Raw genomic sequence first — 14,698 nt, forward strand, 5'->3', positions numbered from 1 at the left:
TGAAAAATGCAAATCCTTTACAAACCTGACAACAGAGCTATTTTCTTGAGCTTATGAAAAGTTGACTTTTTAGAGATATGTGGTTCTCACAATTGTCTTATAGATTTTGATCCATTGCTGAAGACTCATTTAACCAACAGTATATAAAGCAGTGCAGCAATAATATTATGTAAATGTAAAAACATCATATGTAATAATAAAACACTGACAGGCACACACACTGCACAAAGTGTTGTTTTACTTGTTACTGTAGACCATTAAATTAGGAAAATAAAAAGACTGAAATCTCATAGCTCATATTTTCTTTAGCCATTGTTAAGAAACAAGCCAACAAAACCTACTAGCTAGTTCACATGGTTCAGGAATTGTTTTGCCTCCACCTAAGCTCCACCAAAAACCAAACGTCACCACTTGATACATTTACATGAGCAACACCGTGTGATGGAGAAACAGAAAACAGAATATAAAGTCTTTCACAGACTACATTTATTGTCTTCCCTCAAGGTTTGAAAACATCCTCCTTGACTTCCATGGAGCTGCAGATGTTGACCAACTCCTGCGTCAAACTGCAGACTGTCCACCACATTCCACTTAGCATCAATAAAGAAGGTAACGTACTAGTGTTTGTGTTTTAAAGTTGCACTCACATGCTTCAGCTGTAGTGCGTTTCTGACGCCGTCACATGATGGATTTAGCAGAAATTCCCCAGTGAAATTATAAGGGCTCTATGTATAGATGTGTGGTTACACTTTCACACTTGCTTGATTATGATTAATAACTGTGATGAAGATGAGGATAAAAAGTACGCAGAGGTTTAAGCCACATGTTTTATGCTGTACAGGGCTGGTTTTATCCCTTCCTTCCATGTCTGATTCTGCTCCAAAACAAACAGAGATCTGCATGCTTTTCTAACCCCTCCTTGCTGTGTGTTTTTTTCTCTTCTCTCTGCTTGCTGACTGTTTTTCCAGAGGATGAATCCTCCGGTCTCTACGGGTTCCTGAATGTAATCGTCCACTCTGCCTCCGGCCTCAAACAGAGCTTGAGTGAGTCACACATCCTTAGCCTCCTTGCGAACAACAGAAAGTACAGATAATCAGATGAAATTAGTTTGATGCAACCGCAGAGAATCAGAAGTGTTTCTCTCTTAGGGTCAGTCAAGGCATAATTATGAGATAAAAAGTCAAAATTATGAGATAAAAATCTGAATTATGAGTTAGAAAGTCAGAATTCTGAGATAAGTTCAAATTCTGAGATTAAAAAGTCAGACTTTTTGAGTTAAAAGTCGTAATTCTGAAATAAAATGTTGAAATTATTGAAATTCAAGTTTTCTATTTTAATGCAGCATAATACAGTACATTACAGAAAGTCAATGAAGAACAACTGGCAAAGCAAAAAAAAAACAAATCAAAAGAGATCTTGGCACTAGACTGTCTAAAATAGGAGAAAAAAGGAGTTCACAAAGTGCTTTTACAAATAAAATGGGATACAATGTAAATGGAGTGGCATGCTTAAAAAGGTAGGAAAATTAGACCAAACTTCATAAAACTTCTCTTGATAATTATTTGTCCTTGCGAGTACTAATTCAAAAGAGGCAATGTCTGTCATTAACTTCAGCAATTTAACAGGCTTTGTCTGACTTTGTCTGACAATGGTGAAGAACAATACCTGAAGCAACAAAAAAGCCTGCCAAATCAAGTCCTAAGTTTTGCATGGACACCTTGTGGTAGAAGAGTCCTAATAAACACAGATGGATAGATTCTGGCAACCAAACTCCAATACATTTGACTGCTTGTTTCCAAAAAGGGGAAACAAATGAACAATCCAACAATAAATGTATCTGCTTCCTTCCAGTACCTCCAGCAGTAACTATCCTCCATTTTTTTGAATTTTAACCTGTGTATGATCTTATAGTGTGTAAATGTGGTTTGAGAGCTTTTTTGCAGATTTTTCTTCAGCTTATGGTTTGGTATATTTACTGAGTTGCATAATACTTGCCTGGAAATAAGTGTTTGACAAATGTGACTCATTCTTTATTAGCTTTCTGGAGATCACATCTAACTTTATGCCAGTTCATCTGCTAATATAAAGCATTCGCAAATAACACTTTTGTAGCCATAAACATGTAATATATTCTCAACCCTCTCTCCATTATCAGATCTCTACTGCACATTGGAGGTGGATTCCTTTGGCTTCTTTTCAAATAAAGCTAAGACGAGAGTGTATCGATACACCACTGAACCCAAATGGAATGAGGTAAGAGGCTGCTATAAAATAATTGTGCAACATATCACATTATTCAGAAGAGTCTGTATTAATAGAGGGGTCACATGTCATATTTTAAAGGGACAGTTCACCCCCAAATTTTCCTCTGATCTGTAGTGCTGTTTATTCATCTATATTGTTTTTGTGAGTTGCTGAATTTTTGAGATATCAGTCATATCACTGCTCAGAAAGAAGCGTGCATCTACTCATGGATGAGAGGCTTGTGACAGGACAGCTAGGTCAAACCCACGGCTGCTGCAGAGGAATCACAGCCTTGGTACGTGGGGCGCACTCTCTTTCAACTGAGCTACCAAGACACTTTAAAACAAGTTACTATTAAAAGTAAGGTTCCCCAATGCTGAACGTTTGCACCACTGAGCTAGGTAACCTGGTGATACTGTTGGCAGGTGTAGTTTGGATTAAAGAAAATAGTTCCTACACGAAACTGCTCACAATAAGGTCTGTTGATTATCTTGAGTAACCCAGTCATGTTATTGCAAAAGATACATTGCTGTTGAGTTTTTCAAATGTGTTTTTTGGTGCTTTTAGCACCACAGGACCAGTGCATCTTAGTCCTATTATATTGACAAGAAGAAAGACATCTACTCTGCAACTCGCACCAGAACAATCTAGATGGATAAACAGCACCACATGCATAGGAAAAAAAAAGTATGTTTTTTTTATTGGGGGTAACTGTCCATTTAGTTAAAAGTTTGATTTGCTGTCTGCACAGATTTGCAAGATGTCATTTCTATGTCATTGCTATTTTATTATCTATTCATCATCAGTTATGCTCAACATCCTTTACTGGAACATCATCAACCAACAAAGACATACATGCAAATACACTGTATCTGACATCTGGTCCTGTAACGGTCCATATTAGAATAAAGATGTCCAACAAAACCTGCACAGAGCATCTGCAGCCCCTGCAAACATACAGCAAACACATACATATATGCATACTCTATATGCATGCAAGCAGGCATACATATGTGTAAATATATACATACAAACATGAATTCTTTAATGACACAGCTGGATGCTGAAGGTTAGCAATGCAGAGTAAGAAGAGCTGTGATACAATCAGTGGCTCAGTTCATCTGTGGCACAGTTTTTCCATCCTGGACCCAAAGACTCTTTGAGGATTTTGCTCAGTAAAGTGGAAATAATATCAGCTAATGAGGGGCTGCTGGTGATGACTCACATCTGTCCAAATGCTAAGTGAACCAACACAGTGTGGGCCTCACAGCGATGTGCAAACCATATGCAGAGTTCTGTACTGTACATAATTATAGGGTGTTTTGGTCAGCTGTGGTGGGATGTATTAACATGCAGAGTGGATGCTGATTTTTCTGGATGTTTATAATCTCATTATCGTTGTCACTCTTGTTGTTATTCATCCTGTCTCTGTTGATGTCATTTTAGTCAAAGTTTGGACATTTTTGCACCTTAACGAAAACTTTTTTTTCTTCATTTAAAAGCACAGTTCAATCCAAAATCACAAATTAATCATTTTTCTCTGGCCTGCAGTGCTATTTATTGATCTGGATTGTTTTAGTGTGAGTTAGAGATGTCTGTATCTCTCCAAACAACAAAATGATCTGTCTCTGTATCTGTATTCAAATAGAAGACCAGAGGTGGGTGTGGTATATACTGGGAGTCAGAGTAAATCAGGCAGTGCAATTGTGGTACCTTAAAACAAGCAAATAGATTTAATACTGGCATTTCATTCATGTATGTATTTATTTATTTGAACAAAACTAAGTTTTATTACCTGAACCACAGCACCACTGCCCCTTTAACTGTCCAAAGTGCCAAAAAAATAAATCTCAACAGTATGTCTTTTTGCAGAAGTCATGACCCAGTTTCTCAAGATAATCCACACAGCTTGTAGGAACTATTTCCTTTCTACTTGATTATACTCACCAACTGTATCACCGTGCAGAAGGATGCCTGCATCTACTCATGGAGGAGAGGCTTGTGCTCATGACAGTGTGAGATGTAAACATTAACGGTGTTGTAGTCATCTGAGCTGTCACCTTATTTAGACCTGAGTAGATGCACTTCCTTCTGCACTGTGATACGATTGGCAGATGTAGTTTGGTAGAAAAAGTTCCAACATGAAACTTCTCACAACAAAGTGTTTGGATTATCTTGAGTAATCTTGAGTTGGTCATGATTTCTGTAAGTAGACATTGCTGTTGAGTTTTTCAAACTTTTGTTTTGTTTGGTACTTTGAGCACCATTATATTAATGAGAAGACAGACATCTCTGTGGCTGATATCTTCAAAAACTCAGCAACTCACACCAACACAATCTAGATGGATAAATAGCACTACAGGTAACAGGAAAAAATGTAATTCTGGATTGATTCTGGGGTGAACTGACCCTTTAAAATATTTTTTGATACTTTCAGGACATAAATTACTTTTTCACTGAATACATCATAGGCCTAAACAACAACTTGCATGCATGTGCAGTGCATCTGTCATCTTTTTATGCAGTGTTTCTGGCTCATACTGTTGGCTTTCCTTGCACTAGGTTTTTGCAAAAGAGAAAAACATCTACCTTCAGCAATTTTTGTGTTGTTTTTTTTCTTCCCCTCAGGAGTTTGAGATTGAGCTGGAGGGCTCTCAGACCCTGAGGCTGCTCTGCTATGAGAAGTGTTACAACAAGACCAAGCAGAACAAAGAGGATGGAGAGAGCACCGACCGCATCATGGGAAAAGGACAGATCCCGGTAAGACATGACGTAACCCCCCCCCCCCCCTTTTTCAGCAGGCCCACCACCACGACTGATCGCTGATAGGCAGTTATGTCACCACCACTGCCATGGAGCATGAAATGCATATTATTGCTCAATGAATGACTTAAACTGAGCACGATGTCAAAATTGGCTGATTAGATTAATCACCCTCTTATGTAATGGATGGGTTGGGGGTTTGTTAAGTGGAGGGAAATTGCTGTAAGTGGTGATGTGTCACTCTGTGCAGTTAAGATCACAAGATTCACAATGTAGTTAAAATGACACAGCCTTTAATTGTAATATAATCGATCATTGTGCTGTCAGTTTTAGCTGTTTAGAATGTGTCACAGTTCAGGAGCTAGAACAACTATTAAGTAACAGCAATGATAGCAATACTATGAAGTGCTCTGCCTGTAAAATGTCAAAATCCTGATGATACTCCTAGAATAAAAACAAAACAGGTGCTGCCCTGAGCAGTCTGACCATGAGACTGACCGATAGCCTGTTGATAGCAGATCTACAGTCGCAGGTGATTAGGTTGCCAAGACGACGCCAGCTTGCAGGATAATGCCAAGTGTCACTGAGTGGATCAACAGGGAGACAGCAAAGACACGGGAAAATAAAAGATTTAGACTGAAACATGTTTCTCCACTGATCCACTGCCATCAAAAACCTCCTTCGCTTACTCCTCCATTCACAGCAGGGCAGGCGTGTGTGTCTTCATGCTTCACCTTGCAGAAAGACACACAAACTGATGTTCTGAGAAGTAAGAAAAACAGAAAACACAAACGCATTAAAAGAATACTAATGACTGTACTCTTATATGTGTAAAAAAAGGTTGTAACATTATCTTCGTGTTGTGTCATACGGACACTGAAATCACAGAAGCATTTTCCAGAACAGTTTGTTCAAATTGCAGCAGACAAGTGTCTTTGTTGCTTGTTTTCTGCCTATGAATCACAATCACAAAGCTCCACCTAGTGGCTCCTCTGGTAACCATGGTCCATGATCACTTCTTGACAGATGATGTCATTCAAAACAAACCGCCGAGAGTGGTGAGAAAGTCGCTCTGCAGGATTTTCATGAATCCAGCAAACTGCCGCTGCTGCCTTCAGTAGAAAACACAGTGGCTCGTGAATCCCACCGATTACTTTTGAGTTTCACTGATTTTAAAGCAGAATAGAATAACCAGAGTGGCTGTGGTGGAAAAACACAGAGTTCCTCGGGTTCCTAGTTCCTGGACAGTATAAATTGTTGTCTTCTTTCATCTGTTTACACAATGTTTCTATAGTGTCCCAGCTTATACTGTTGGCTTCATGTCATCATTTATTACAGTTTAGTTTAACAGATCTGATTTATTAGAGGAGTATATTTTTAAACAGCACAGGGCTCTGTAAACCATCGAACAGTAAAGGCTGTAGAAGATATAATCTATTCGTTAGCCAAAAATTTGAGCTTTTAAAACATTTTATCAGGAAGCAAAGGGAGCTCGTATGGCTTTGCAGTTTTTAGTGGAACATAATTCTTTGTAGATAAACGGCTCAAAGCAAAGAGCACTCTCAGCAGCGAAAGATTCAGTTCTGAGAAACATGATCCAGCTTTGCACGCAACCAGATGGGCCTTAGCCTGGGTAAACATACACCATAAAGTATACTGTGTGTGTTTGTTTCCATGTGTCAGATGTGTGTGTGTACCCAGGTTTTATTGCCCCAGATGGCATGTCTCTTCAGATTGAAGTGTGTGTTTGTGCATGTTTGGCTGTGAATTTAGTGTCTTTAAACACATTTGTTGATAATATTTATGAAAATACAGTAAAGGGATGTAACATAACAACAAAACCACCTTTGAAAACATTCCAGTACGATAAAGGGAAGATTTGTACTGTTGACGCAATGATAACTTGATGCACTGCTATGTTGACATAACTGAGCGGTAGGACAACAGTATGGAAAGATAATTTAATCATAGTTCATGAGAAAATATTGAGGAGATAAAGTATATAACTTTTTTTTTTACATATGTTGCTAACTAAGTAACCAAAGGGCAGTGGTGGACAAAGTATTTAGATCTGTTTCTTAAGTAAATGTACCAAAAAAAATTTAATTACAGAAATATAATGTATCAAAGTCAAAATAGTGGTTCTGCAGTAAAATGTGTGCTGTAACTGATACGTACTAATGCACATAAACATACATATATTAACAGCATTTCGCTGTTGTAGCTGGTTGATGTGGAGCTGACTTTAACTACTTCACATGCAATGAAATATGTCTTTAGCTCAATTGAAATATCACTTTAACATTAAAGGAGATCATTATACTAACATGTATTGTCTCTGTCCTCCACCCAGCTTGACCCTCAGACTCTCCAAGGCAAAGACTGGCAGAGAACAGTTATTCCCATGAATGGGGTGAGTAGATCACATTAATTCTACTTTTTATTAGAGTACATTTTCTCTTTTTTGTATTTCCTCCCCTCACATTTAAGGGTTTTCCAGTTATCTGTTGTCTCATAGCTCCAGTACAGCCATATGTTTATATTATAATATCACACAGAAGTGAAGAGTATTAGAACAGTTTCTCCAGGATGTGGTTCGGTTGCAGTTGATTTCTCTGTGGAGTCTACATCTGGTTTTAACATGGCAGGATTTCCTCGAGATCATGGAGACCTGTTGCAGATGGATTGCACGCTTGTAGATCAGCTTCTCGCTCTGTAAACCTGTTTTAACACTGAGCCCCTTTTTTCCTGTGTCAGATCGAGGTTAAACTTTCCATGAAGTTCACCAGTCGAGAGTTCAGCCTGAAGAGGATGCCCTCGCGGAAACCCATGGGTGTGTTTGGAGTCAAGATCTCCACAGTGACAAAGTGAGTCAACATCATCTGGTCACCTGTGTTATTAACCTCTCAGACACTTATCCTGGCCTCTGGCGATCTATCAAGGTTCAAAGGTACATTTATATTCTCCAGTGGCGTTCCTCAGGGCTCCATTTTAGGCCTCCTCTTCTTTTGTGCTGTTTCTTTACTTACATTCCACTATTTTATGCTGATGATTCTCTTTTTGTAAAGGAAATATTGTCACTTTCTCATCACTGTGCAGAATAACAAGTGTCTCATTCTTATCCTAGACTTTAACAAACCCTCTGTAAACCACTCATACAGAACACTGTATGTTTTAAACCAAATAATTAAGAAGACTAAGAGCCTACAGCACATAGTCCTAACATGCTGATGTATGGCAAAGATCATTTTTACCATCTTAGTAACATTTGCAAATAAGCACTCAACACAAAGTATAGTTGAGGATGATGGGAATGTCATTTGTTTTGCAGGTAGTGGTGAAATATTTCAGTGAAAAAAAAACGAAACGTCAACCTTATGGTGGTGTAAAATAAAAAGTCATTAGAATTATTAGTTATTAGGATTCACCAATGTCTGTACCAAATTTCATGCTAATTCATTCAGTAGTTTTTGAGATATTTCAGTCTGGAACAAAGTGGTGGACTGCAATGAAAATCAACTTGCAGAAACTTTCAGACTTGAATATTGTTCCCTGTCAACACTCAGTCACCTTAATATGTTTGGTTAAAGTAGAAGAAAGAAAGAAAGAAAGAGGGAGACAGCTGGGAGGTAAAGGGGGAGAGAGCGTGTAGTAGAAGCATCAGCGTGTTTGTGCCCATTGTTGTTGCTGATGAGTGACAGTAATGAGGATTAAAGATAACAAGTGAGCTAACTAGATTTACCAGCAAAAATCAATTGGTGTTGTAGATAAAACGTTTCAACAGGAACACAAACAAAGACCTAGAGGCATTACCAGGCCTTCCAGTAAACAAAACAAAGCAAAGCACGACTGTTTGTTTATTTCGCCCTTTTGTCTCAATAAAAACTATTTAGTTCCTCATCATGCATTCTGTATTTATGCTGGTAAGTGTCTTATTCAGTTTAAACTGCTTTTTGGTGATCAATGATATTTGTCTTCGTCCAGGCGAGAGCGCTCTAAGGTGCCCTACATTGTCCGGCAGTGCCTAGAGGAGATAGAAAGGAGGGGTATGGAGGAAGTGGGCATCTACCGAGTATCAGGCGTCGCCACTGACATTCAGGCTTTGAAGACCGCCTTTGATACGAGTGAGTACAGTTTTCATCTACAAGTGTATATGGCTCTGCACAAGTTTTAATTTGTAATGATTTTCAGTAAAAAGCTGCTTATTTTATTTAGATTGTGCTGCCATCAGTATGACCGATTTATGGTTAACAATATTTTGGTTCTAATAGTTTAATTGCCATGAATTTCTAGGGAAGAAGGCTGATGTGAAATGATTAACCAGATTTATGAACTTAATTCTGTGTGCATTTAACTGTAATTCTCTATCACATACTTAAAAATAAGATGCATGGTGACTGCAGCTTGTGCCAAGGTGTTCCCCATCCTGTCATCCCCACTGCACAACCGCCAGTCTTCATGTTGTTCTTGTCATTTTCCTGCAGATCATAAAGATGTGTCAGTGATGATGAGCGAGATGGATGTTAACGCCATCGCTGGGACCTTGAAGCTGTACTTCAGAGAGCTGCCAGAACCGCTGTTCACTGATGAGCTCTACCCCAACTTTGCAGGCGGCATCAGTAAGTCACTATTGAAACAGCTAATTATCAGTGAATTAATCAATCAAGTTAACTATAAAAGATGTAGTTGATCACGGTAGTTGCAACTTCTAAATATCAAGAAGTTCAAGAAAAAGTCCTTTATTTGCAGGATATGTACAAACTCTGTTTCTTTGCTTCTGTGCAGCCCTGTCCGATAGTGTTGCCAAAGAGAGCTGTATGTTGAACTTACTGCTGTCGCTGCCAGAGCCCAACCTGGTCACATTCCTTTTCCTTTTGGATCACCTGAAGAGGTAGGAACAAGTAAACACACATGCTTGCATAATACGGTATGTAGACATGAATGTTCAGTAACATTACAGTGTCATAACCATGTCATGACACCTGTCATGAACACAAGGGAGTCTTAATGAATGTTATGTGAAGTTTGTGTTTGCAAAGTTTGTTTGACAACTCGACAACATCACTGTCATATGTGGTTGGTTTTGGCACAGGCCATCATGAGACCATTATAAATGTGTTGTGAATATTTTCCTTGACCTCAAATTAAAGGGTATCATTTAGATTTGTCACAAAGACATCATTAAATGTTGTATATAGCCAGTTTGACCACAGAGTTACAATACCAAGGTGATTTAGCTTTTAAAGTTACCTGAAGGACAGATTTTGGTTATTTAGTGAGTTTATTTGTTGCTAAATTAGACTAATCCCTGTCTGCTGGTATCTGTAGCTGGCGTTAGTTGCTTTTCCTAGTTTTCCAGGGAGCTCGTTGCCTAATGAGCTGACTTAGTCCTGGGGTGCCAGGAGACAAACTCAGCAAGAAAATTACTTGGAACTGTCTCTCCAGTTGTTATACATCGGCCATTGTTGGTCTCAGATTCTGCACACACTGGCTGTGTCCACTGAGATATCTCAGTCCAGCTAGAGTCAGCTTGCTGGCTACAAGCTTTCAAGACCAATGCTGGCCAGTTTGATGACAAGGAATACCATACCAGGATGGTTTTCTTTCTAAGTTTGACTCTTGGTACACTGGGGCTGATTTGCTCAGCAAATTAGATGGCAAGCTCCGTGGCTAAGTGAGCTAACGAGCCAACACCAGCCACAGATACCAGCAGACAGCAACAAGTAAATTAAAAAACTGCTATCTATCCATCAGGTAACTCCAACCACATATGATAGTATACTGTAATGTTAAATCATGTTAAACAGTTTCTTTAAGTTCGATAATGTCAAGTTGTCGTGACAAAGACATTTTTGTCCTGCTTAATGTCAAGTTGTCATAACATCTCAAACAATGTCATTTTTGCAACACCAAATGACACTTCAGGACTACAGCCATAAACACGCAAAAAGACTCATTCATATTCATGATAGGTGTCATGAATGGTTATGACAGTGTAATGACAGTCTTATGCACACCCCTTCAAATAAAGTCTTGGCCACATCCACAGAAAGAACAAATAAAACTCATGCACATACATTAATATTAATAATGTTTACATGATATATGATGTTTACTACTTACAAATAGGGACATAATGTTTTCAGAATGGAGAGTTGTTGTGTGCAGTATTCACCTTGGTCATTTCTGTTGGATGTCATTCAACTGCAACAGCAAAATGTCTCCTGGTTACCATGGTGATCTTGAATAACATGAGGCTCAAACATTATGTGAGCACTAACAATGCAGATACGTCCATTTAAATGCATTGCATGAGTGTGTATTGTAATGGATGCTGCAAGGTTATAGCTTGACTTGATTATCAAGAAAATCTGAATTTTAAATTTACAGTTAAGCAAGACAGATAGAAAATAGTTTCTCTTTCACTTATTTAATATATTGTTAAAGGCGAAAGAGTGAAAAGTTCTCTTTTTGGGGGGGAGAACAGTAGATGCTGGAGGTGAAATGATTATTTCCATCATCAATTAATTGGTGGTGTCAGCTGTCATAGCAGGGGAGACATGATACTGTTTGAATATGTGAATAATGCCAGTTGTAATGTAATGTAATGCCAGTTGTAATTGTAATAATGCCAATGGCAATGCCAACAATTTCTCCTGGAAGACATTCATAGTGTTGCATTCAGTTATTCGCATGAAAAGTTAAAGAAATAGCTCTGCCAAGAAGAAAAAAAAAGATAATTAATAACCTCTGCACAGCTTTCCATGCACAGTGTGAAGGGGGCATGAAAGTCAGATTGTCAGTTTTGAAAGGTTACAGAAATGGTCAGACACAGGCCCCCTTTTAAAATGGTTTGAATAGAAATAAATTAATGTGAAGAAGCAGATGGTTGTCTGCTTAATGAATGACTTAAATGATTAATCAAACATCAGCAGTGTTCTCTCAACCGGCTAATCAATTAATCATCTTACCACTAGTAATTCTAGGTCCACTCTCAACACACAGGTCCATCAGTGCACATTAAACTCACCTGTATGTGGTCTTGCCATCTATCTGTGTCACAAATAGACTTGTCTGTCTTTCTCTCCTCAGGGTGGCAGAGAAGGAGAGCATCAACAAGATGTCTCTCCACAACCTGGCGACGGTGTTCGGACCGACCTTGCTGAGGCCTTCTGAGAAGGACAGCAAGATCCCTGCTAACCCCACCCAACCCATCAGCATGGGGGACAGCTGGTCCCTGGAAGTTATGGCACAAGTGAGCCACACAGATTCTTCTCCTGGCATTTTATCTTTGAATTTCGTGAAGCTCTGCTAATTGCGGACTTGAAAATCACCAACTTTTCTCTCTAATGCTTTTCTGTTTCCTTGCAGGTCCAGGTGTTACTTTATTTCTTGCAGTTGGAGACGATCCCCACCCCGGACAGTAAACGACAGAGCATCCTCTTCTCCACTGAAGTATAGAGCTAACACTGACTCTGCCGAGCTGAGACTTTAACCATGAAGGAGAGAAAAGGAGATGGACCTTGGCTCAAAGTGAGCCTCTAGTAGTGTGTTTTTGAATTGACTGGCCAGATGCCTGAAAAGGATTGTCTCTGGTGATGCCTGCTCCCCTCAAACACAAGAGGGTGCCATTGGGCCTCTGAAACTCAGAGGAGAAAGTGAGGTCCTTGTCATTCATATCTCTCATTACCTGATATTTAGTGTGATTCCTTGTACCTTCAGTGATGGTGTGGGTACATCTGCCATCCACATTTCTCCACCTTGCTCTTTGTTGGTCTTAACGTTGAACCTTTACAGCTTGTAGACAGTTGTGGTTCACCATAAGTCAAGAAACTGTCAAAAATCAGTCCATAATACGTCTTTCTTGATTCTTGAATTAGGTTGCCAACAAATCAGAATCTTCACGTATCTTTGTGTTTGGGCATTGTTCTCTATCTGTGTTTATTTTGGACAATCATCAGCTCAAGACTGCAAAATATGTTAATCCATCTCAAACACTGCTTCGTGTCCTGTTGAGGAAATTTCAAACCGTGTCTTACATAATCTCAGCACACTGCTTCTGAGAGAAAAAGAGGAGACATTTGTGCCGTTTGTGGGAGTTAAAAATGAACATCCAGAGCTGCCACAATGTCAGGAAGCCAACACCTGTACGTTACCCGTAGTGTTTACAACGTAAACAATACCCCCGGTTGGAGTCTGAGACAAATGCCACAGCTTGAAGAGCGACTGTAAGAAAAGAAAAAAAACATGTAACCCGATGATTAGTAATACACTGCAATCTGACTGCCGATCATAAAAGCAAATTTCCTCTATTTGTGTTGTCGGTGTCTCAAGGTAGTCTTCAGCTTAAATATCCAGGAAGCAATATATTTTCTAACATAGGAATTGTCTGTGTTCATATCTTTGCTGACGACGTGTCCTTCTTCTTGTAACATAGGACATCTTGCCAAATTAATATGTTGTTTGTTTGTTTCTAGGAGGAAAGGAAGCAGTTGTATTTACAGATACAGTATGTACATAATCTTAAAGTTGTATTTTTTTCTTTTGGTTTAACGGTATAATCATTGTTGCTATTGTAATTTATTTTGGGGGGCCTGAGGGGAGAAATCGGTTTGTTTTTCTATGTGAACTTTTTTTCTGTTTGTTTAAGAAAGTGGTAGGTCTTAGCCTTGACTTCAAGTCTTGCAGTAAATAAAGCAGGATTTAGCCTTGTTCTTATAGAAACTACTCTGCTGTTCTGTCCAGCCTATCGGTTCTTATTATTCATTTAGATAATATTATGAAGGTAACACACAACATTGTAGTTACATACTGTATGCTGCTGTGGAAAAGGCACAAGCTCTTTAACTGCTGGGTGTGATCCTCAGCAGACCGTCTCACATCCAGAGACCATCGCCTGTCTAGTGTAGACATTATGCAATGTCATAATACAGCACACACACATGTGTACACACACACACACGCACACACACACACACACACACACACACACACACACACACACACACACACACGCACATATGACATTGTCTCTTTTTGTACCATTTAATCTGTGGCTGCAGAAGTGCACTCATGCAATGTTAGAACTACTGTATTACAATTTAAGTGACCTGAGCACTCAGCGTTTATGTCCATCGAAGAGCGTATTTGTTGTTGGTTTTAATGAAGGAATATTATTTTGTTTCGTCTTTTTTTTTTTTAACTTATCTCATGCAAATGGCAAAATGTCCGAATAATTCTTTGTCCCTTTAACTGTTCTTTATCCCGTTAAGCCTGAAGGTGTTCACCCTAATGGCCAATTTAAAGGAAAGCTCTTAAGATGTTCTGTTGATACTAAAATGACATTATTTCTGATTTTGATTTCTGTGTCCTTGATTTAACATGCAGGCATGTTTTATTGATATTTTTCCTTCCTTCTTGGTCTTGTTATTGCTGTCTTGCTCACAAATATGTCATCATAGACTTTGGGATGTTGGTGACTCATGAGTATCTGGTTTACAATATTAGCGTTTCCTCTTCTGGTCAGTTTTAAAGGCTAGTTTTACAGTTTATCAAATCTGTCTCAAAGTAATTGTCGGATTTCCATATGAGCATTGAAACAGGCTTAACTTCCTCATGTTCACACTGGCCTAAAGATCCCTTTTTAATGCATTTTGGTGTAACCCCTGTCTTAACTGCAAGGGCGTCAGCC

At 38.9% G+C, this 14,698-nt stretch overlaps 1 protein-coding gene across 1 annotated transcript in view; it reads left to right on the top strand.

Annotated features, from left to right (window-relative positions):
* bcr (BCR activator of RhoGEF and GTPase) overlaps positions 1 to 14,361 on the top strand; it is a 110,786-nt gene extending 96,425 nt beyond the window's left edge. Inside the window, exons 13-23 of the mRNA XM_084745503.1 lie at positions 505 to 609; positions 969 to 1,043; positions 2,156 to 2,253; positions 4,873 to 5,004; positions 7,361 to 7,420; positions 7,765 to 7,874; positions 8,992 to 9,131; positions 9,492 to 9,626; positions 9,793 to 9,898; positions 12,100 to 12,262; positions 12,379 to 14,361. Of these exons, the coding sequence (XP_084601629.1) occupies positions 505 to 609; positions 969 to 1,043; positions 2,156 to 2,253; positions 4,873 to 5,004; positions 7,361 to 7,420; positions 7,765 to 7,874; positions 8,992 to 9,131; positions 9,492 to 9,626; positions 9,793 to 9,898; positions 12,100 to 12,262; positions 12,379 to 12,468 (1,214 nt within the window). The 3' untranslated portion in view covers positions 12,469 to 14,361. The remainder of the gene's footprint in view (positions 1 to 504; positions 610 to 968; positions 1,044 to 2,155; positions 2,254 to 4,872; positions 5,005 to 7,360; positions 7,421 to 7,764; positions 7,875 to 8,991; positions 9,132 to 9,491; positions 9,627 to 9,792; positions 9,899 to 12,099; positions 12,263 to 12,378) is intronic.
* The last annotated feature ends 337 nt before the right edge of the window (positions 14,362 to 14,698 follow it).

The sequence above is a fragment of the Lutjanus erythropterus genome, chromosome 20 (assembly GCF_056507025.1).
Source record: "Lutjanus erythropterus isolate fLutEry1 chromosome 20, fLutEry1.hap2, whole genome shotgun sequence".
NCBI lineage: Eukaryota > Metazoa > Chordata > Actinopteri > Lutjaniformes > Lutjanidae > Lutjanus > Lutjanus erythropterus.